General features: G+C 47.5%; 1 protein-coding gene across 3 annotated transcripts in view; it reads right to left on the reverse strand.

Moving 5' to 3' along the window:
• The window catches only part of SPTBN1 (spectrin beta, non-erythrocytic 1), a 146327-nt gene that overhangs the window by 59996 nt on the left and 64146 nt on the right, over positions 1 to 22185 (reverse strand). For all 3 annotated transcript variants that reach the window (XM_024753040.1, XM_024753041.1, XM_024753042.1), the window contains exon 2: positions 9454 to 9605. In XM_024753040.1, the coding sequence (XP_024608808.1) occupies positions 9454 to 9605 (152 nt within the window). The remainder of the gene's footprint in view (positions 1 to 9453; positions 9606 to 22185) is intronic.

Consider the following 22185-nt stretch of genomic DNA (forward strand, 5'->3'; position numbering starts at 1 on the left):
CAGAAACGTCACAACTAATACATTTCAGGTATGTCAGAAATGCTAGGATTTGTTATTCATGGTAGGTCAAGTGATAACATTACATCAAAATCAAGCAATATGGCGAGGTAAGAAAAAGGCCAGATATTTAAAAGAGAAAGCGGTGGACTCCATCGAAGATTCCGTGAGCGACTGTGTAGATACAGTCTGAGGCCGACACTGGAGCCCCCTTCTTCCAAGGCGCGCCCAGCACCCTCCTCCCATGGGCCCCCTCCTAACAGGGGAGTTGGTCCTGATGGAGGCGGGTGTGCCCAGAGCCCTCGGGGGAGAAGTCCCCAGACTCGGCACCCGGTTCTCGCGGGCCAGCTTTCGGTTCTCATTTTCTCTGGATCGGCGGTCATTTCTTGAGGTTGACAAAGTGACCACCCACAGCGGTTCCTTCTTCTTGTGTCCAGGTGGCTCCTGCTGAAACTCTGTTCAGAGTCGAGGGGTGGGGATTAACTGCCTCTAAGGAAGCATGTGAATTCTGGGGCAGGGGCTCCTGACACTTCTCATTGCCCTACAGAGGCTTCTTCCTCTCGTCTCTTTAATGCCTGTGCCCTGACCAGCGAGCCTGTGACCAAACAGTGTGTGTCAGGCACCATACGCCCAGGACCGCAGAACAACAGGGATGGAAGCGTTCTCCTAATGGCAGCAGGTATCTGCGAGGCCAGAAAAGGTTATGTCCTAACTGAGTGCGAGAGGAACAGTGTGGATGGAATTTAGAATTGGTGAAGTTAATTCAAGTACCAGGACCCACGAAAGAGAGGCCACCCCAGTGGCTCGGCCCACGTCACAAACCTAAGTCAGACTGCCCTTGAGGGAAACAGCTGTCAAGGAGCCCCAACACACACCCATCACAGTCCTCCAGCTCACCGCGCCCCAGAAAACAGGACCCGCTCGCCTCCTAAGGAAACCTCCAACCTCCTAGCCAGTCACGCCCTGTTCCCGCGCTGCCCCTTTTCTAACCTCTCACCCCCAATCCCTAGGGAAGCATGCTCCACCACTTGTGAGGCACTGCACGCCTCTGTCCACGGACTGTGTCCCCTTGAATAAAGGACATCAAACTCTTTACTAAATTGTTTAGTTCTGTCATCAGACAGAAAGGCCTGAGCAACAGGAGAACAAGGAATAGGCTGGGGGCTGCCAGGACCTTCCCGGGTTGCAGCAGGCATAACTCTACAGTTGGTCCTCGTAGACTTTATCTTGAAAGACTCAACTTCAAAGGCACGTGAGACACCGCTCAAGCCTCTGTTCTCTCGTTACAAAATCCCAGCTGACCGTGTGTTCGTTTCCACGTGAGTATGGGGTGCAAGGGTGTGGGAGGGGGAGGGCTGTGAGAGGGGTCCAAACGCTGTCCTGCAGGCTGGAAAAGCCCAACGCCACGTGGCAGGGGCACCGTGCTGATGCTGACTGGCCACGCCAGGTGGGATCTGAGGATGGTTCACCCCAGACCTGGACACGACGTAAGTCCCCTCCAGCACCAGCCATCAGAAACACTAGTGCATGGGAACACAAAGGAAGGAACTAAAATAAAAACGGCAGAGAAACATCTCTGGGTAAATGATCAGACTTCTCAAATGGTTAAAAAACAAACCTCACCAATTTCCAAAAGTCAGAGGAAATGGCAAACTTTCAGGAGACCCCCCTCACCCCACTTGGGGTTTTTTTGCAATTCTCCCGAAAATCAAACCAAGATTTGGGGGGATGATACTCTGCTCTTCTCCCCCTAAAGTTTTTCTTTTTTTAATTTTCCTACTGCTCCTGGCCTTTATATCTTTGAAAACATAAAACGTGAACAAACTGGACCTCTGTATATACTTTTGTTGGGCAATTCAGTGTAGAAGATGATGTTAATGTTAAAATGCCCACATTTAAGTTACAATTTCCCCACTTTCTAGCAAATCAGTGCCTTACTTCTCAAATGTCTGTTTATCCATAACATGGGGATAATATGAATAATTATCTCAAAGGGCCGCTACATAAATGAAATGGTGAACTAATGATTATGGTGTTCTCAAACCCACAAAGTGTGTCTACCAACAGGGGTGCCTCAAGGATTTTCCTCCCAACGATTCTACTTAAAAGAGGGGGCTCCGCCTCTCCATGCCACTTGGGCTTCAAACTGTTTAGAAATAACACACCCCTCTGTTAGACAACAGGAAATGTTCAGGGTCTACATAGAACTCTCCCACTGAGAGGCAGAGAAGTTGGTATATGTCAGCTGACAGGCAAATTTAATACCAGAAGGGAATGTGCCCCCAAATAATGGTAATGATATTACTCTTCTAATCCTGACACCCCAAATTAAACTCTGGACAGAAATAAAAGGACAAGGTGGTAGAGAAAACTTATGACTGGCTGGTGCCTGGAGGGAGGGGAGATCGGACGAGAGAGCGGAGAGGATGTGAAAACACCCAAACCTCAACACTTAAGGCCTCTATACACAGTAAGACCTCTATGACTCAGAGCTTACTAGGAAACAAGGCTGGAAAGCATGATTTACAGAGAGATTTTAAATATTACTGTTATGCTGTGCAGCTAGTAATTCAAACTAGGCTAAATGTTGTGCAGCGAAAGTTGCTTCACTGCCTCACTATACCTCTCTCTCTCTGTTTTTCAAACACTTTCCCACATTTCATCTCAATTGAAGCTCACTCATCTTCGGTGGCATATTAACCCCTTTTTAAGCCAAAAGAATAAACCAGACGTGGCGTGATTAGATGATGTACGGGCAGCACAAGGAGGGGGAGTAAGAATCAAGACTAAAACTCAAGAATACCAACTCCTGGAACTCATGTTGTATCTGCTTCAGAGAGGGCTTCCGAAGTGTTTTAACGCACGGTACCTCGGCAAGTTTAGGGGGCAATCACTACAGGGAATTTATTTTAGAAGGGTTAATGATTGCACAGAACTATATACACTGAAACACACGGGGTCATATAAACAGCAAAACTCCCAAGATCTAAAAATTCTTAGTTGCCGTTTCCTGTGCCACTATCTTAACCTGTTAGGTGGTTTACATTTAATCCTCACACTAACACTGCACAGCAATAATTATTATTATTCTTGTCATTTTGCAGATGAGAACATGCCGGTTTAGAGGGGTGAGGTGATGGCGCACGGCTGGCTGGTGTGCGGTGAGCCGGGATTCCAGAGCGCGTCCTCTTCCTGCTACACCGGGAACCGAGGGCAGTACACACACGTCTACGTGAAAGGAAATTACGAGGCTGGGTTCCCATCTGGCAGACAGTTTTCCCTTTTTTTTTAAAAGAGCTATTTTTATTTTACTCAACTTCCATCTTCTCAAGAGGAAGAAGAGATAACAATGGAGAGAACTGAACACAGTGCAACTGGGGGAGGGGTGCATCGCTCAGGGATAAACACAAGCCACGCCCCAAGAGTGGCTCGCTCTGCCAAGAAAAGGAACCTTCCCTGTCTCTTCTCCATGAATTATTGTCAAGTTCCTAGTGCGACACAGGTCCGTTCCCACGGTAACGTGCGCATTTCTGTCCTCTGGGTCCTTTCTGATGGGGCAGTTTGAGATGCCACTTAGGAGGCAAAGATCAATACCAGACTCGTGTACAACTCAAGCAAGGGGGGCTCTGCAGGCGTGGGCTCCTCTGAGGAAATGCCAATTTTTACAGAACCCCCTTCAAATCAATCTAACAAGTGTCCCTGCTCTTCCGCACCAGGGCCTGTGTTTTGCGGGTGCTTTTCCTGTTTCCCCTTCCCAAGGTCCCTTCTAGTCCCAAATCTTTATCAACCACAGCTCTAACCCATCTGGGCCTTACTCCAGACCCATCTTCTTTCCAACTCCTAAGGAGGAGTGGGAATTACAGGGCTAACTAACCAGCCTCCAGAAACTGACAATATAATCCTGATTGCTTATTAGAGCAGCTAGTCCAAGCCCTGCCCCTGAGAAGCGGTGTGGTCCTGGGCAAATTCGCCAAGTGGGCCCAAGGCCCTTAGAAAGGAAGGAGGGAGCTGGATGCTGCCCCCACCCCCACCCCACCATGGCTCTGCCCCGACTGTCACTCAGCCTGGAGTCTGGATCGATTACACGCTGTGGGGCATCAGCATTTGCAGAACTGTGGCGTACTCACGATGGCAGGCTTTTTGTCAGAGTCTAGAGATGGAAAAGAAAAAGCAAATGTTTCCTGGAGCCATTTTTAGCCTCCTTGAATAGAGGAGGAAGACATAAGGGAGGATTCCTGGCAGGGTATTTTGGGGGGACCCTGGGGAGCTGGGCCACTCTTCTACCCTGGTAAGCCCCACTCCTTCTGATTTTCTTCATGGGTATCCAAAGCCACCCTGAAGCCACCTGGAGCAACAGCTCTCCAAGGGTTGCAGGGTAGACAGAACACCAATCCTGGGAATTGGGAGAGGCCGACTGCCACATGCCAGCTGGATGGCCTTGATGGCCTACAGGACCTATGAAATAAAGGGATCTAACTTAGGGGCCACTAAAGTCCCTTCCAGCTATGAAATACAACCTATGTGTTGGGGGGTGAAAGACTCACTAGCATGCAAGGTGAATTCTAAAGTGCCTCCTGATCTCTTGTTTAGGTGAAGAAGAAATAGAGAAAAGACACTACTGGTCTCAGTATATCAGAGCAATGGATACTTGCTTATATTTTTGCCTTTTAATCAAAAATCAGTGTTTGCTACACACACACACACACACACACACACACACACACACACACACACACACCCCTCTACTTAATACAGAGGGTAGGATGGGATAGGAATTTGGGATTTGGGGATAGGAACTCCAAAATCTCCTCTGATAAAACAGCCAAACTCATTTCACATTATGTCCCCAAACACCTCCCTACACATCACACTTTGAGCTTTAAGAATAGTATAAACGATTCTTGCCCAATTAAAATTAAACAGGAAACAACATACTTTGTTCCATTAATTCCTGCCCATCTCCTTCCTGGCTGGGACCCACCCCCAAGGAGAATCTTCTCCTTTAGCAGGGCTCAATGAGAAAGGAGGGAACCAACAGACAGGAGAGTAGGCTGCAGTCCAAGTTATATTCCTCAGTAGTGATACTGGCCTTGGGCAAGGCCCTGGTCGCTCACTGCCTGTTTCTCCTATAAAGCGTACGTTGTCCCCTTGATTAGACTGTGAGAACTAAACACATTATGCGTGTGACAGAAAACACTAAAAGTGACTGACCATCATCACTCCTTCCAAAAACAAACTCCAATTCAGCCAGGATGCTTTCCCTACACCTGTTCCCTCCTGCCACTCCTCCCCAAGCGCTCTCTTCACTCTTCCTCACGGCTGACACGCGGTCCCTCCTTGACACCCCACCCAGAAGGCCCGTTTCCCCTTCTGAACTCTAGGGCTTGGGGGCCATTCATTCAGTACTTTATCACATGGTATTACTATTACCTGTTACTATTAATTCACTTTTAGTATTTGTGCAACTAGACCTGAATTTAACAGGGGCATTCTTCTGTGTCTGGTTGTTTAGAACAAAAGCAAATTCTCCCACACAAGAGACATTACAAACAACAGGAAGGTTCTGTGGCCAGTCCATAAAACCCCGTTTCTACAACAATACATGCCAGCATGTTCTCCTAACAAAGGCTCTATGTAAAACGTACTCAGGGTAGTTCAACGTAGGATTTACTTAAGGCTTAGCAAATCTCATGGTAAATCTATCTTCTCCACCTAGCTCAGCCTGTTTTGGAATTAACGGTGGTAAAAAAAATAAATAAAAATTAAAAACAAAATCCTCTTTTTGTTGCACTGTCTTCTTTGAGACTGATTAACAGAATAAGAAGACAGAATATCAGGAAAACATCAAGCAACCCAAAATCAGTGATACCTGCTATTGGAAATGGCAGGGGCTGGGGGGAGGGCAGAAATGTTCAGAAAACCTTGTCCTCGCGGTCAGAGGCGAGGGCTCGGTCTGGCAGGAGCAAGGCAGGAAACTGTCTTATTCAGAACCATCCTTCATGCTGAGGCCCACGGAGGGAAGGGGGCAGGTACTGGCCAACTTCGAACCTGGATGAGGAGCCGTGGGCTGCACTTCACCCCCGAAGTCCAGAGGCCCTACTCCCTCCAAATGTCAGTGGGTTGCTCAGGACAAACCTTTACCCCTCAAGTCCCATTTCTCATCTGGCCCTGGGACCTAGGACCAATGACAAAGTGACCAGCACAGTGACTGCTTTTACCTGGTCAGTTGATGTTGTAAAGGGTGGTCTATATTCTTTTTTCTTCTTTTTTTTTTTTTTTGCAGTATGCGGGCCTCTCACTGTTGTGGCCTCTCCCATTGCGGAGCACAGGCTCCGGACGCGCAGGCTCAGTGGCCATGGCTCACATGCCCAGCCGCTCCGCGGCATGTGGGATCTTCCCGGACCGGGGCACGAACCCGCGTCCCCTGCATCGGCAGGCGGACTCTCAACCACTGCGCCACCAGGGAAGCCCCCGGTCTATATTCTTTATGGAACTTTAAAGCAAGACATTTATGAACTTATAGTACATGGTAATTTCAGAGTAACACATTGGAAAGGTTTTCTTTGTCATCAACCCAATCCCGATTAGCAGCAGCTTCCGGGCTCAGCCAAAGAGTTTCCTCACTGCTCCAGGATCTGACATACCTTGCGGCAAAGAGAGCGACAACTTCCGGACACAGATCCCGCCCAAGTCAGGACCAGACGTGAGGATTCCTGCCCTCTCATGTTCCCCAGTACATTGGAATCAAGTGCCTTGATAACCCAAAATGCCTACCCAAAACCTGCTCAAATCTAACTCAAATTTTATTAAGCCGAAATGCAGGGTGGGGTTAGGGTGGAATGCTCTGGATCATTAAGCTAATGTATTTCTTTGAACTTCACTCAGTAAAAATAAGACAAATTTCCCCCTTTGTAAAGAGGGACGAGCTGGCTCCAAGAATCTATTAATAAAATAAATTTAGATACTGCAGTCCCTCAAACATTTATCTACTACCTACTGTCAAGCTGGTGGTAAATGCTGGCGCTGAAATGCCGATGGAGACATGGCTCCAGATGGAGTGCAAATGTTTATGTGACCCAGGGCTTTGGATCACTGGTGCAGAAAGCCCAGCGCTGACTGAACGTTATCTGATGACACAACCGTTTAGCTGTGGACATTAATTTACCCAGGCCTGGGAGCTCTAGCAACCTCATTTGTTTTGGAATCTGAAGATGCAAGAATCCTTTGGGGCAAGCCCTCATGGATGGATGTCCTCTCCTGCATGGAGGGTCTCTTAACGTTGAGTCCCTGGCAGCCTCTGCAGCCAACAGCAGAGCGTGGTCTGTGTCCCTTCCAGAAGGCTCCATGAACCAAATAAACCACGGGGCCAAAGAGGCCGAAAATCTCCAGTACAAATGAACAAGAGCTGTAGCTCACTCTATCTATGGTATCCTTACTTTTGGAATAAGAAAGATTAATCAGACTGCCCAAACTATAGTCACAAGTTGGCTGTGAGGAAAGGATAATAAAAGAAGTCAAGGCTCTTGGGGTTTTACAAAGTGGTAAGTCATGACTAAACACAGCTTCTGCCAGTGACTGCCTGAGAGGATGGAGATGGCAGCCCTCTCATGTTTCTCCATCTCTACTCTCCCAGGCCTCTGGGTCACTGCAAAAAAATATATATATATACACCGCTGGCAGCAAATAAACAGAGGAGTGGGAGGTATCTGCAAACAACCAAGAATTATGCTTTGCTGGTTGCTTTTTTCCTCCCTAATGTTTTTGCTGCCCTTTCCAGAATAAAGGGCAAAGGGTCTGATCCCGTTTATTATGTGGACATTAACAAGGACACAATCTCCTTGGTATGAAAGAATTACGGACCTTCCAGGGTGAACAATTTACTCCCCACAGCCCTGAAGATGGGACCCTGTTGGGACAAAAATTAATGTTCAAACTAATTTCTAGTTTCAGGTGACCTTTAATGATTTTTTTTTTTAAGCTACTTTCAAAACATCATTCAAAAAAAAAAAATCAATAGACAATCGTACTAGGTTAAACATTAAAAGGCAAAAAAATGTGGGGCGGTTGAGAAAGCCTGGTTACCAAAATTGTATTTAAAGATGAATATCACAATAATTCTGGCCTAGACTCACGTCAAAAAACAAACCAAAATGACCGACCCTCCCCATGTGGACCCACTGCTCCCACTTCCACCTTACAAACCGCCTTCAGGGAAGCATCACAGTCATGGAGGCAGAAGCCTCCTTTGTTTATCTAGCGTGTCTAGCTTGACCCACAACCTCTCAAGAAAACGAGGCAACAAAACATGCACGCTCAGGGAACAAAGAGCACGTGGACAAAAGGCACTGAGGATGAGATGGGGCTTCACTGTCTCTTAGAGGAGGCTGTTCTTGAACGGAGGGGCAGGGAAAGGGAAAGCTGACTGTTCTTACCCGGGTTCAAAGGGGCCATTCTGTCTGTGGGCTAATGACAGGACAGGGTACAACTGCAGCCCCCTGCCTGTGGTCAGAGGTGTGTGGGTCGGTCTGCATGCAGACCCACCGCGGTTGTCAAGTTACAGGGTGGAGCTCGAGTTAAAAGTAAGGCTTTCTGGCAGCCCTGCCAACCACCAGCATCATGTTTTCCTGGTGATGTCATTGCAGATGTGGGCTCGATCCCTGGGCGTCAGCCTGCCTTTGGCTGGGCCCCCACCAGCACCTATGGAACTGCCTGTGCTCTGGCAGAAGACAGCACCCATTTCCACACCAAGGCGAGACAAAACCTGTTGGGTCAGTTACAATGACTGGTTTAAGATTCCTCAGTTTAAGGTCCATAGACAAAAGTCACATCAGAGACAGCCATGGCAGCTCTGGGAAACAGAATGGGGAGAACAGTTTCACTGGAGGCTGACAACTCCCCTGCCCAAAAAGGCTCGGAGGAATTCATCAAAGCTCCAAGTTTCCAAGGAGACACAGCACCAGACCCTCCCTCCACCCTCAAAACAAAAAGTGTGCACGGAAGAAACCAAAAATACACCAGGGACCACTGAAGTCAGTTCCTGCCACCTTAAAACAGCAGCTCAGATTTTCCAGAGAATCAGTAAGACACAAATTTAAAATTATTCCGTGATCTCAAGGGATACAGGTATACCCTGGAGCTAGCACCCAAGGCTGGCCCTTAAATTTCCAGCACCGTGCCCTGTTCAACAGGGGACACCAGCCAAGATCTTTCCGACCAAAGGTAGTGACCTTGCAAATAACCAGAATGAAGCCGCTTCATTACAGTTCAGGAAAATCACCCAGACTCAGAATATCACCCTGGAGCTTCCCCCAGCGTACTCATCTCACTTATCAAGAGCCTCCTCCTCAAAAATATCAACCATTAACTGCAGAAATCAACAGGAGACAGGTCCACACGTGATTTTTCAAGAAAACATTTTCCCGCCTACAGCGCCCCACACTTCACATCCCCTCTTACCAGTCTCTCTCCGGAGAGGACCTCCAGCAGCTTGATGAGCATCCGTCCATCCCGGAGGTCAGTGTACAGGTCTGTGATCCGGCAGGACACCCGGGCGAGGTGGGAGTTGACCCACTTGGTGAAGGTCTTCTTCTGCACGGCTTCACGTTCATCTGCAAGCAGAGGAGAGCTCGCTTTACCACCAACCACAGCCTGGGCAGTGGTGGGTGTGTGCCAGCGGGGGCATGAGACCCTGGCCAAAGGAAGAAGAGCAGAAGTCAACTGTAATGAGCCTTAGCTCCTCTAAAGCACGGTCAACAACTCGCGAACAGAGGAACCATACAACCCCTGAACACTGGAGCCCCTAAGCATAACCACCAGCAGAGCCTCCTTTGCTCACACTCCTCTCATTTCCTCCCACCTCTGCTGAAGAGGCAACACGACGGAGCAGGTCACGGTGGGGTCCTTTGCAGCCCTGCCCGATAGTGTAATACTTGACTGGTAAAGTTTCTAACGTGGGTGTCAGCTATTATTCCTCCCCAGTGTGGGGGACGCACACAGTACACAGAAGGACCTGGGGCAGAAGAGCTCAGGAGACAGCCAGAAATTGCTTCCCTCAGGTACAAAGGATCAGGCAACACCTGACGAGATAAATTCACTCATGACCTTGATCTGCTGAGTGGGATGTTCAGTGAACAGCAGAGAAAATGGTGGGCAGCGTAGCAGAGTACAAGGAGACCTGGCCAGGCACCGGGAGAGCAGGGCCTGGGCCCGAGGTTGAGGTTTCGTCAAAAACGTGCTGAGACACTGGGCTCAGTATCCCCTTCCGTAAAGTGAGTGGACGACTATCATCTCCAAACTTCAACCGTTCCTTGAAAAGGCAACTGCTGGTTTACGGTCCAAAGTGGGGTAGTTGCACGTCTAAATCATCCAGGAAACAGTATTAAGTTTTCCAAGCCTCAGTGATCAAGTTCTGCCCAATTCAAAGCACAAAACTCTAGACAGACGTGCCTAGAACCGGCCCTTCACATTTCATACAAATAGGCTTCCTATCTTCTTGCCTCTGCAGAATGTTCTAAATGCAGGCTGTTGGAGGTCTTCGACAGGGATCCGCCCAATGTGCCCTGGACCCACCGACTCACACTCCCTGACTGTCCTCTATTGAGCTACCCTTTGGTCACATACTCACCCCACTTCCAGTTCCATCAGCATAAATCTGTCCTAAAAAGGACCCAAGAATTCCTCCTTTCAGCGTGAGGCCCAAACCCACCAAGATGTTTATGCGCCAATCTACAAAAAAGGGAGCAGACTCCCAACAACTTTTTGTGTATTTCAGCATCACTGAGGGACAGCTAAAAAGCCACCCTTGCTGATGGGGCACGAACTTGGTGGCCTGGGTGTACTGGGTTCCCAGGCTGGCCAGGGTATCCTGGGAATGTCTGCCTGGAAGGCTCTGCTGAGGCCTCCACCCACCACAGGGAGGGAATGAGGCAGAGGCAACAAGAGATGAGCCTTAACTGCTGCCAACCTGGCAGGTGAGGCCACCAGGCCACCTGCCAAGACAGCTGCCCACCTTCGAAGCCAGCAGCTCCTCCTGGCCCAGCCTTCCCCTGAGGGAACAGCCCGCCAGAGGGAAAGAGGGCCTTGCCTCGCAACAAAGGCCAACTGAAAGCAAGGGATCAGAAAGGGCAGGATAGGGGGAACAAGGAAAAAGGCAGTGAGGGGCACAGCGCAGACTGAAAAATGACCTGCACCAATAACATCATGATCGGTCGCAGAGAAAAGATCCCATGCATTATTCATCACACAATCATCATGATGGACAGTAACTTTATGACAGCGACACAGAAGCTGTAGTTTTTGGCCGAAGGTTGGCTGTTTTGAAAGAGCAGGTCCAGAGCAGAGTACACAGACACATGAAGCTTCTCCTAGGGACATGTCACAGATGGCAAGTAACTCGAGGTTCAGGTGCATTTAGGGTCAACTAAATTTTTTCTAAATTATAATATCTTTTATGTGCTACACAGTTGGAAATGTCTCTAATAAAGCCCTTGATGGGTATCCTAGGTTGTTATTAAAGGGTCTGGGGCTCCAAATCACTACCACACCAGCCTATCATGGGAACAAGGTCAAAATGAAAACCTGCTTGGATTAAGTTATTTCTAAATAAACAAGTACCAAATGTGTCCCCAGTCAACTGTCACTGCTTCGGGTGAATCTCACATTACAGCAACAGCCCCGGCTTCTTTCAGGTTCTGAATTAACAGGTTCCTTTATGAGGAGATCTGAGGATCTCCTCCTAAAGACAGTGCGCTCCCACAGCACCCTGTCCTGAAGAGTGGGAGGCTAACTCCAACCCTCCTCCCCATGAAGACGCAAGCAAACAAAGAGGTTACGGGGCAGAGCAGAGGGAACTGAGTGGAAATAGGACAGGCTGAGGATCTGTGAGGGGACGGCTCCCCAAGGCTGCTGGGGTCCTCAGAACCTCCTGGAAGAAGGGAGGAAAGAACAGAAGGAAGAGAGGTTCAAAACTAAACTTAAACAAGGAATGAGAGCTTGCTCTCCTGCTCCCCAGCTCTCTACTCTGCCCCCGGCCTCAGGAGCAGGCTCCAGGTAGCGTGAGCGTGCTAGAAAAATCACGGAGGGCTCAAGTTCCTCGGGCTTTACTGGAAAAGGCATGGAAGATTCCATCCAGGGACTGGACCAGAATCAACACCCTTACGACACACAAGGGGCAGGAAACGGGCTCAGCCGAGAGACACAAAGCCCGGCCAACTCAACGTGTCCTCTTACAATGGAGCACTTGGTGAACAACAAACACTTTTGAAACCGGAAGGAGGGAAAGGGAGGGAAAAAACCTACCCAGCGGGCCAGCTGAGGATGAGGCTGCCTGTCCTTGGGGACTCTGTCCTTTGTTCCACCCTTCCTGGGAAGGCGCAGTGACATCACCCCTGCACTCCCAACCCAGTGAGGCCAGGCCAGACGCCTGCCCGAGGAGCTGGAGGCCCCTGACGCAGACAATGGAAGACAGTCCAGAGGCATGCTCCCAACTTCAAGCTGCCGTCACTGTGTCCGAGCTATGTGAGGAGGCGGTGGGAGCAGCTGCGGGAAGAGCACCCACTTCTAGTTCTACAAGTGTGAGCAGCTCTGGGAGCCCTTATAAGCTCCACGTGATCCGGTTATTTAGACCAGTGGTTCCCAACTGGGGGCGATTCTGCTCCCCAGGGGACACTGGGCAATGTCTGGAGACATTTTTGATTGATTGTCACAAGCGGGGGGCAGGTGCCACTGGCACATAGTGGGTAGGAGCCAGGGAAGCTGCTAAACACCCGACAGAGCAAAGGGCGGCCCCTACAACAAAGGGCTATCCAAAGGGCTATGTCAGCAGTGCCTGCGCTGGGTGGGGAAACCGTGGTTGAGACATTCTGGGCTTATACCAACTGGAGTTGACATCAGGACACCCGAGTTGGGGTACTGTTCATTCATTACTCCCTATGCCTGCATCAAAGGCTTTTTGATCCGGATGGTGTGCTAGTGGGCTGACGGCAGCAGAAACTCCCTGCCCTCAGGCCCACTCAATTCCACAAAGAGTTGGCTCCTTCCTTGCAAGGCAGAAGGACAACCGCAGGGGTGGGCTCAGTGTGACACAGGCGTTTCTGTCCCCCGTGCCATTTCGGTCCTCCTTTTCCCTTTCAGGGCCTTGTAGTACTGTTAATCAAGCCAAAGCATGCCCGCATCTCCCCGAGAATTCACCTGGATGAGTCTGATGCTGTGGCAGGTTCCCACCCGTCTCTGCCCCAAACTCAGCAGTGGTGCCTCCAAGGAACAGGGACCCCACAGCTGCTCCCTGTGCGTACCCTTCAGCTGTACTTGCCCCTCCCCCCCACATGATACTTCTGTGGAGGGACTCACCTAAAGCTTGCTCTGGCGTTCAATGCGAGGACGTCGAAGCGCCCGGCGTGTTGTAACTCTCATACCTTGGTTCCCTCTCCCTTTCCCCAGCAAAGCAGCCCTTTCAACAACTCAAACTGTTCAAGAAACTTACGAGGGACCATGGAATCATATCATCTCAGGGTGGAACAAGGCTTTACAAGTCATCGGAATCAACTTTCTTTCAAAAGCAAAACCTCCCTTCTACTGTACCTGGACCAGCTATTTTAAAATTCCAAAAAAGGAGGGGGGAGGGAACTGTGTGTGTACACAGCAGGAGGTTAATAGTTGTATAGAAAGAAAACGACTTGTTCTTCCTTATTAAAATAATAATAGCATACACAGCGTACTTGCTACGTCCCTGGTACTGATCCGTGTGCTTTACACTCCTAACTACTCCATTAGTTAGGATCTGTTAACTCTCCAGGGCAGGCTGGCTCCAAAGCCCAGGTTCTCAGTCACTATGCAATAATGTCTCTACCACAACATTAAAAAAAAAAAAAAAAAGTTTCAATGACACAACATATAGAATCACCCGTAATCTCACCATCCTAACCCAAGTCTTTATTTTGTGAAAGGGTCCACTCCATCACTGGGTAGCTCCAATTGTTGGGATGCTGTCTCCATCGAGACGAGATCTGGCTCTGTGGCCTGCCGAGGAAGCTTGCTCCACCTCTGAAGCTACGGAGAATAGGTCTCCTCACTCCTCCACGTAAAGGCCTTCAGGCGTGAACACTCCTCACCGACCCCTCTTTGCCCGACTGCAAATGTGGTGGGCAGCGTGGAATCCAAGATGGTACCTGAAGACACAGCCACCTCTTGGGGGCCTACTGATACAAGCCTACCTACCGCACACCTAACCAATACAAGCCAGGACTTGTGGCAGCTGTAGCAGCAGCAGTCCGGAGGCAACAAAAGTGGGGAACCACGTGAGGAAAGGGCAAAAAGAACCCAGCAGCCCTCTGCGGGAGGGAGCCTGGGGAGGCAGTCTGTGTGTCAGTGCAGGGGTGGTAGTCAGGAAGGGCTCTTAAAGCAGCTCTCAAAAGTAAGTTTGCCAGAACCACAATTTCTACCAGAATGTCCGTGGAACCCCAAGAACCTAGGAACCAGAGCGGTTCCAAGTGTGAAGATCCAGCCAATGAAGTCTTCTTAGCTCCACAGCCTCAGACATGAACTAGCCAACCACCTGGTCAACGAGGACCACTGGGAAGCAAACAAGAAACCCAACCTTGAATGGGTGACAACATCTGCATTGGCTTCTCCTTGGAAGGACTGAATTATAAATGGCTTTCTATTATGGTGCTCTTTCCCGAAAACAGAATTTTACAAGATGATGTGCCTGCAAGGCACCATCATGCATCTGAAGAGCAATTTACACTTTCTCAAAGCTCACTAGATCTGCACACCAACCCCATCAGGGAGGTGGGACACCAGTGTGACCTCCAGCAGGGCCCAAGGCTTAGTGAGCAGTGACACTGGGAGTGCTGGCTGGACGTCTTTGGGTGTTGTTCTGTCTCTTCCACTGTTTAGGTTAAGCAGGATTAGGATCCTTTCCTCTGAGTATCTAGACTCACTGCCTTTTGTTTGTGACACATAACTTGAAATTTTCAGAAGACGTCTTACAGAAAGAAGACCATACTTGCTTAGTATCAACCAAAGGGCTGTGAATATCCTCTCCATCCTCCCCTTCTAGAAGCACATAATCAACTTCCTTTCTTTTTAGGCAATGACCATGATCAATATTGGAAGGCTGGAACACTTCAAAACTTCCTTACTCTGGAGAATTGGCTGTAACTGGAAAAATGAACATTGTGTTAGCATGAGTTAAGCTACAGGATATAGAAATAGCACTGATGAACAGAAGGGCATTGTGTTATGGAAATGATTGTACAGTATCTTTCTGCAACACCCTCTGTACAGAATGCTAAACATAACCACATTCACCATATGCCACAGCTCCAGCTATGGAAAGGGACGGGGGCCAGGGATGAAGAAAGGCCTGAAGGCATGTAACCATCTCTGGATGGAAAATAAGGGAAATACAGAAACGGGAACTGACCAATGACCCCATTTATTATTCCCTCAAAGACTGAATTTATACCTGGCGGAAGAGAGCAAATCTCTCTTCTACTTTTCAAACAGTCTGAACCTGCTGACATAACCCAATCATGTTTTCTATCAGGATCTTCCTCAATTGTGCTAAGGTAAATGGCCTATCTTAAGTAAGGGCTGGCAATCCCTTACTTTTTTCTCCACATAAACACATAGCTAAATTAGGTACAGAGTTGGGTTCATAGAAGGAAAGGAGGTACAAGGATGGAAGCAGAAAAGACATCAAAAGGAGATGACAAAGCAAGTGTCCCATGAACACATCCCCACAAGTGGCTTTTTAAATCAACAATATTCCAACATTTTACAGAGTGCATGCTGCATGCAGAACTCTCTATGTAAGACAAGCTCTCCTGCACTCCATGAACTAGAAGTCTAGCTGGGGAAACTTTCTCCATGGAAAGTTAAAGAAATAACAAAAGATATTACAAAGCAGTACAGGATTAGGTGCCAAGAGAATGATTTCAACAATGTATTTTTGGGTGTTTGGAAGAAAAAACTCACTACAATTAGGATGGTTTCAGGTCCCGTCCTCCAAGAGTTACTAAAATCCCCGGCCTTGTGCCTTTCCCATTCTTACTCTGCTTAAACATCACTGCCGTAGTCGTCTTCCCCCAAACAGTGGTTTTTCAAAGTTATACCACTGAACCAACACCTTCAAAGGACCCCAGCCATCTACAAGAGGGTCCAAATCTGAGCCTGGTGTTCAAGGTTCCTCAGCAGCCTCCTCCAGGGCACCTGCTTCGTCTGGGATCTTCCCTGACACCCACCCACCTCTGTGTTCCAATCCAACCCAACAGATCTTCTTATTCATCGTGTTCTCAACTCTCACCTTGCGCATTCCTTCTTCCCACCTTTGCTTACACCATTCTCCTAACCTGGAACGTACTGTACTTGCTCTTCTTTCGCCCTTCTTTTAAGACCCAGGCCAAGAGTTGTTCTTCCAAGAGGATTTCACTTGGTGGAATGAGGTCTCTGTCCCTCTAATCTTTTTATTATGTATCCTGTGTCCTATCTCCTCAGCTAGCCTGTAACCGCCTCCAATTCTATATCCATTTAGGGCCTCAGCATGTGCCTGGGGACTGTGGGACGGGGGAGCGGGTGCACAACACAACACATGTTTGTTGAATGAATAAACAAACCTCCAGTGCCCAACAAACAGGCTCTCAATAAGTCTTGCTGCTGATGGTGGCCCCCACTGTTAACGAAGAAAGACATTTTCCAAATCACAGAGACAGGCCCTAAGCAGTTAAACGTTATCACTGCATGTCACTAAAAACTTTTAACACCTGAACTGTAATTGCTCTTCAGGGTCTGATAAACGATAAAAATGCAATTTTGTGGTACTGTCTTTCAGATTCAACGGGGTCCAAAGCTAACCTAAAAAGTTTCACAAAATTTTGTTTGTTTTTATTTTGTTTTGGGGGCGATTGCCACCACATGCCCATACAGTGAGAGTGAAGCTGCAAAACATATGAGGGTGTAATTATAACATTATTTTAACATGACCCAAACAAGCCGATAGTCACAAGACTTAATTTATTCTAATTTTAACAATTTATCCATTAAAGCTCAATTCTTGAGTTGTTAAAAAAAAAAAAGAATTCTAATTCAAAACAAAAGAATACAGTAGGGTGGAGTCCCCATATGTGCCTTGGCTTGAAAAAATAAATACATCATTTCCCAAGAGCAACATGCAAAACACACAGAACAGGAAACCGGAAACAGGCAACTGGCTGTACTGATAATAGAGAATCAAACTGTTATCCTGAGGCAGCAAAAGGAAGGAAACTAATCTTTTGACTGAAGGCCCTGGGACGGATTAGTCTGGGGGCCTTTAATTTATGTTTGCTGATTTGTATATAAATAGAACTTGAGCTGAAATACTTTTCCTAACAGTTTAGCCAGCTTCATGGACAAAACACATGTACACATCTGTTCTAAATGCATGTGTAGCAAGTATGCAATTCTCTGCTAGTGCTTAACACTCTGATGTGCAGACTATAAAACAACCATGAACTCCCTGTAACCCGGCACCCACGGCTTACGTCAGCTGAGCAGGCCCGGCTCACAGCTTCCAGAGGGTCTTTCTTCTGAGCAGCACAGCCCCTGCTTTGCCAGTGTGGAAACCAAGGCACTGCATGGGGAAGCTCTGGAGGAGAGCCTGCAGTGATGAACTGAGAAAGCAAGCCACATTCCAGGGCCCCCGCCGCCCCTGCCATGGTTATCTCCTCAAGGTCATAAACCACCAACGCTGAGGCCGTGGAGGGGGTGTAGGTAACGACGGGGGCCAGCTCCCAAAGCACACGGAAGAGCAACAGCACCGAGCCCTCTGCGATGAGAATGAGGCTGAAGGAAGTAGCGCACAATGCCAAGACCAGGAGGGGAGACTAAGTGCCTTGAAACATAGAGTCAGGACCTCTGGAAGAAATATTCAGAAACCGCCCGCTCCATTTGCCTGAAAATGGGTGGCATGCTTCAAAATGCCTTCACAGACAGGAAACCATGCCATGAGCCCGCTGCCCTGCTACTCTCCACCGCTGTGGCACAGGCCAGCAGGAACCAGCCTGAAACCGCAGCCAAGGAGAACCAGGAGGACGAAGGATGATGTCAGTCCTCCTCTGCTCCTACGCACTGGTGGAGGCCGTCAGTTCTAACTAGACAAGGCCCAGAAAGGTTCTAGGGATTCTCCTGAGGGCGTAGAGCCAGCAAAGGCCCACCCAGGAGCCGAACCCTGAAGGATCCCGAAGCTCCTACGCACATCCCATCCCACAGTGCCTGAGGAATACAGGATGTCACCTCCCCACACAGCACAAAAATCACAGCCATCCATCTCAGCCCAGTTTCTTCATGACTGAAATTTAAAACAGGCATCAGCAAACTCAGGCATTATAGTCTGTTTCTGGGGGCTAGAGGGTTCTTCCTTCTTTTGAGGGTCGGGGAGGGGCATCAGCGGAGCATGAGGAGATAAGATAGAGAGCCCCACGTGGCCTGCAGAGCCTAACACAGTTACTATCTGGCCCTTTACAGAAAAAGTTTGTCAAGTCCTGGCTTAAAACATAATGTCACTGGTCCCACATCCTATTTCTTAGCTTCCATTTTCAAGGACATGAGGCCAGGGTGACGTGCTATAGCCATATGCGCTTTTTTTTTTCAAAATTTATTTATTTTTGGCTGTGTTGGGTCTTCGTTGCTGCACGGGGGCTTTCTCTCATTGTGGTGCGCGGGCTTCTCATTGCGGTGGCCCCTCCCGTTGCAGAGCACGGGCTCCAGGGGTGCGGGCTCAGCAGTTGTGGCTCTTGGGCTCCAGAGCACAGGCTCAGCAGTTGGGGTGCATGGGCCCAGTTGCTCCGCGGCACGTGGGATCCTCCCGGACCAGGGCTCGAACCCGTGTCCCCTGCATTGGCAGGCAGACTCTCAACCACTGTGCCACCAGGGACGCCCTGCTTTTTTTTTTTTTTTTTTAAGTCATTTCACTAGGACATTGCCCACATGTCAGGTCAGTAGGGGCAGGGGGTGGTGTGGGGGACAGCTCAGGGCCCTCTCAGCTGAGGGGTATTTATCTGGTTACCAGACACAACAGGATTAACAGTGCTACCCCAGCTGTCAGGAGGGACAAAGCATGATGAGCACCACAGGCTCCTGCAACTCAAGGCCACACCTTCTCTTCCCTTTCAAAGGATGAGGGAGAGCCAGGAGGCCGGAGACCAGATTCCCCACCCGCCTCTCCAGGTACACAAGCTTCAGGTCCTCAATTCTTACCCTGAAGGACATTTTATTCGCCACCACCTCTCCTTCCCAGTCCTCCCTGGAAGGAAGACTGCGAACTATTAAGTCAAGGTAGACTGAGGGTAATTTGTCATATCCTCAAAAGATGGAAAAGGCTTGGCCCTAAACAGATACCATATCCTTGATTATTAAACTTATATGGCAGAATGCTCACATTAATACAGACTAGGACAGAATTTTTTAAGGGGCAACAAATATAATAGGTACACTAAAGGTAAGACTTTATGAAAGTACTTTAATGGTTAACATATGAAGGTGTGTGTCTGTATGGTATTACTTTTTCTAAGCAACAACTAAAAAAGCAGTAAATAATATATTCTAAACCGGACTATTATGTGGCACACAAATTCACTGGTAAAGACAAAATCCTGTATTTCATTTTCAAGGGCTTAAAGGTAGGTTTTTATTATAGGAGTCTTGGGATTAAGTGCAGGTGGTGAGGTGAGAGAGAAGTTTACTATGCCTCTTTTTTCATGCAATGAACAAAAAAGGGAGCCATTCTGTTCTGTGGACTGTATGTAGTTGGTCTAAACCAGTATATTAAAAATCGAAGAGTGTGTGCCCTGGCCCTTGTTTATGATTCTTCTATCTTTTCCAGTTTTCCAGAATTCTTAAGGTCAACAGTGCAGGGAGGAAAACAGAACTCTCTTTCATACACTAGAGTCACATTACTGTCAGACACTCAAGATACAAGAGGACACTTACTACTCAATGTTTTCAAAGAGGCTGAGGCGGCCAACAAGATGACTGCACCAACGGCAGCCACTCAGGACAGTTCCTGATAACTCTCCTGTATAATGAGGCTGTCCAAATTAACTGTAATTCACTGAGTCCAAAAAGCTCAGATCCAAGGGACTCTTTTTTTAAACTACAAAGACACACAAGCAAGAAGGAAGGAGTAGTCAAAGACCTAAAAGTCACCCTAAAGCTGTCTGCTTTTCATGGATAGTATAGTGTTTACTAAAATAATCATTTCTGAATGAATGGATTATGGAAGCACCTATGTAAGAAAATCTAAGATATCATGGAAGTCCTCCAAATAAGGCTATGTGTGTAAATTTAATCTACAAAGGATTGGCATTTTGGAACAAAGAAAGCCACGGTGATGCCCAGTTATCACTTGGATCTATATAATGATGACAAGGTTCCACTTAATGAGAAGAGAAATTATATTTAAAAACAAATGAAACAAAAGAATTTTAAAACTGGCTTCTGCCCTAGAGAGCATTACAAGTTAGTCACCTAAACCCCTTCTTGCCAATAACCATGATGCACCACAAAAACTATGAGGGTTGAAATGGCAGAATAAATTAGGTAAGACTGTCTCTCAGTCTCAGTGCCAAACTCCAAAATTAAATAAGCCCAAGCTTTCATGTGTGTTTGGGAGAAAGGTGTCCAAACTCCACTTGGATTTCAGAAATAACTAGTAGTTGTGCCAAGATGAAAATACAAAATGCACAATGTTATAAAGATGAGCTGCCCTCTGGACTGAACTAAATAATTTTAGAGCTTAGCACTACTTTCTAAATGATGTCACAATGCACCAAACCAAAATTTCACTTCTCACGATGCATATCCTTCATCCAAGAAGTAATTACTGAATGATAAATTCGGTCCCAATCCTCGATTATATATGTAACTCAGCCAACTACTTCACCAGAAATTGATTCCATACAGAAGAGCAAATGGTCTACACACTAGTATTTGACATTCAGCCACACAGGTCTACTGTCCTTTTCTTCATCTTGGAGCAATCTACCAACCAATGAGCAACCATTTATTGAGTAAATGGTATGAAAGCATTGGAAAGAGCACCTAAAAGCATTAAGAGTTCTTACCTTACGGTGATCATTTCATAATATACCCAAATGTCAAATCATTATGTAGTACACCCAAAACTAACAATGCTGTACATCAACTGCATTTCAGTTTTTAAAAGTTCACCAGCAATTTTCAATTCCTTGAAAATTCACAGCAGTAGATAATTGATACCCGTACTCAACTGCTGTTGAGTTATTTTTAAGGTGTCAAAATGAAGAGAAAGTTATCACTCAGAGCATCAAATACGCAACAGTTCTGCTAACTTCCTCTGTGGCTTTCCTCAACCCCACACATAGAATAAATGGTTTCTTACACAGCCAAACGGCACAGAGTTTTGGTGGGCAGATTCTGTAAGTACACAATGTACAGTACCTTGTTTTAATAAAGGAGGACAGAAAAACTGGAGGAGGAAATGACCTCAGAGTCAACCCCTGTAATGATCTAGTCAACAGGTGAGTGGCCCCAAAGGAGCCCTCACACTAATCAAAGGAGGGCAGGACAGTTAACGGTTGATACTAGTTTTTTATTTTTTATTTTAAATCAGTACCTATTTCTCATTGATGGGAACCCTCATCAAAGATTTAAGCATAGCTTTACAGAAGCTAATGCACAAGGTGTGCCCTGTATCACACTGAATCTTCCTAGCTTACAGCTGGTCATCTACCTTAATTTAATTTTTTCAAGTGAAAAAGCAAAAAGGGGGCGTAAATGGGGAGATCAGTTTTTCTGCTGTTCTGTTTGATTTAGAAACTTAAACCTGCTGCACAATGCCGCTTAATTTAAACGTAAGTGCCTTCCCACAGAACCTTTATAATGTCCCAAAGCACAAACCCCCCCGTGCAGGCCCCCATCCCCACTAACAAGGCATTAACTCTCACTCCACAAAACTGGGAGCTTTCAACAGGTGTGCGGAACTTGGCTGCTGCAGGTTTTTTTTTTTTTAAGATTTTGTGGGGTTTTTTTGATGTGGACCATTTTTAAGCTCTTTATTGAATTTGTTACAATACTGCTTCTGTTTTATGTTTTGGTTTTTTGGCCCTGAGGCATGTGGGATCTCAGCTCCCCGACCAGGGACCAAACCCGTACCCCTCCGGCATTGGAAGG

This window comes from Neophocaena asiaeorientalis, unplaced genomic scaffold (genome assembly GCF_003031525.2).
Source record: "Neophocaena asiaeorientalis asiaeorientalis breed wild unplaced genomic scaffold, Neophocaena_asiaeorientalis_V1.1 scaffold100, whole genome shotgun sequence".
Classification (NCBI taxonomy): domain Eukaryota; kingdom Metazoa; phylum Chordata; class Mammalia; order Artiodactyla; family Phocoenidae; genus Neophocaena; species Neophocaena asiaeorientalis.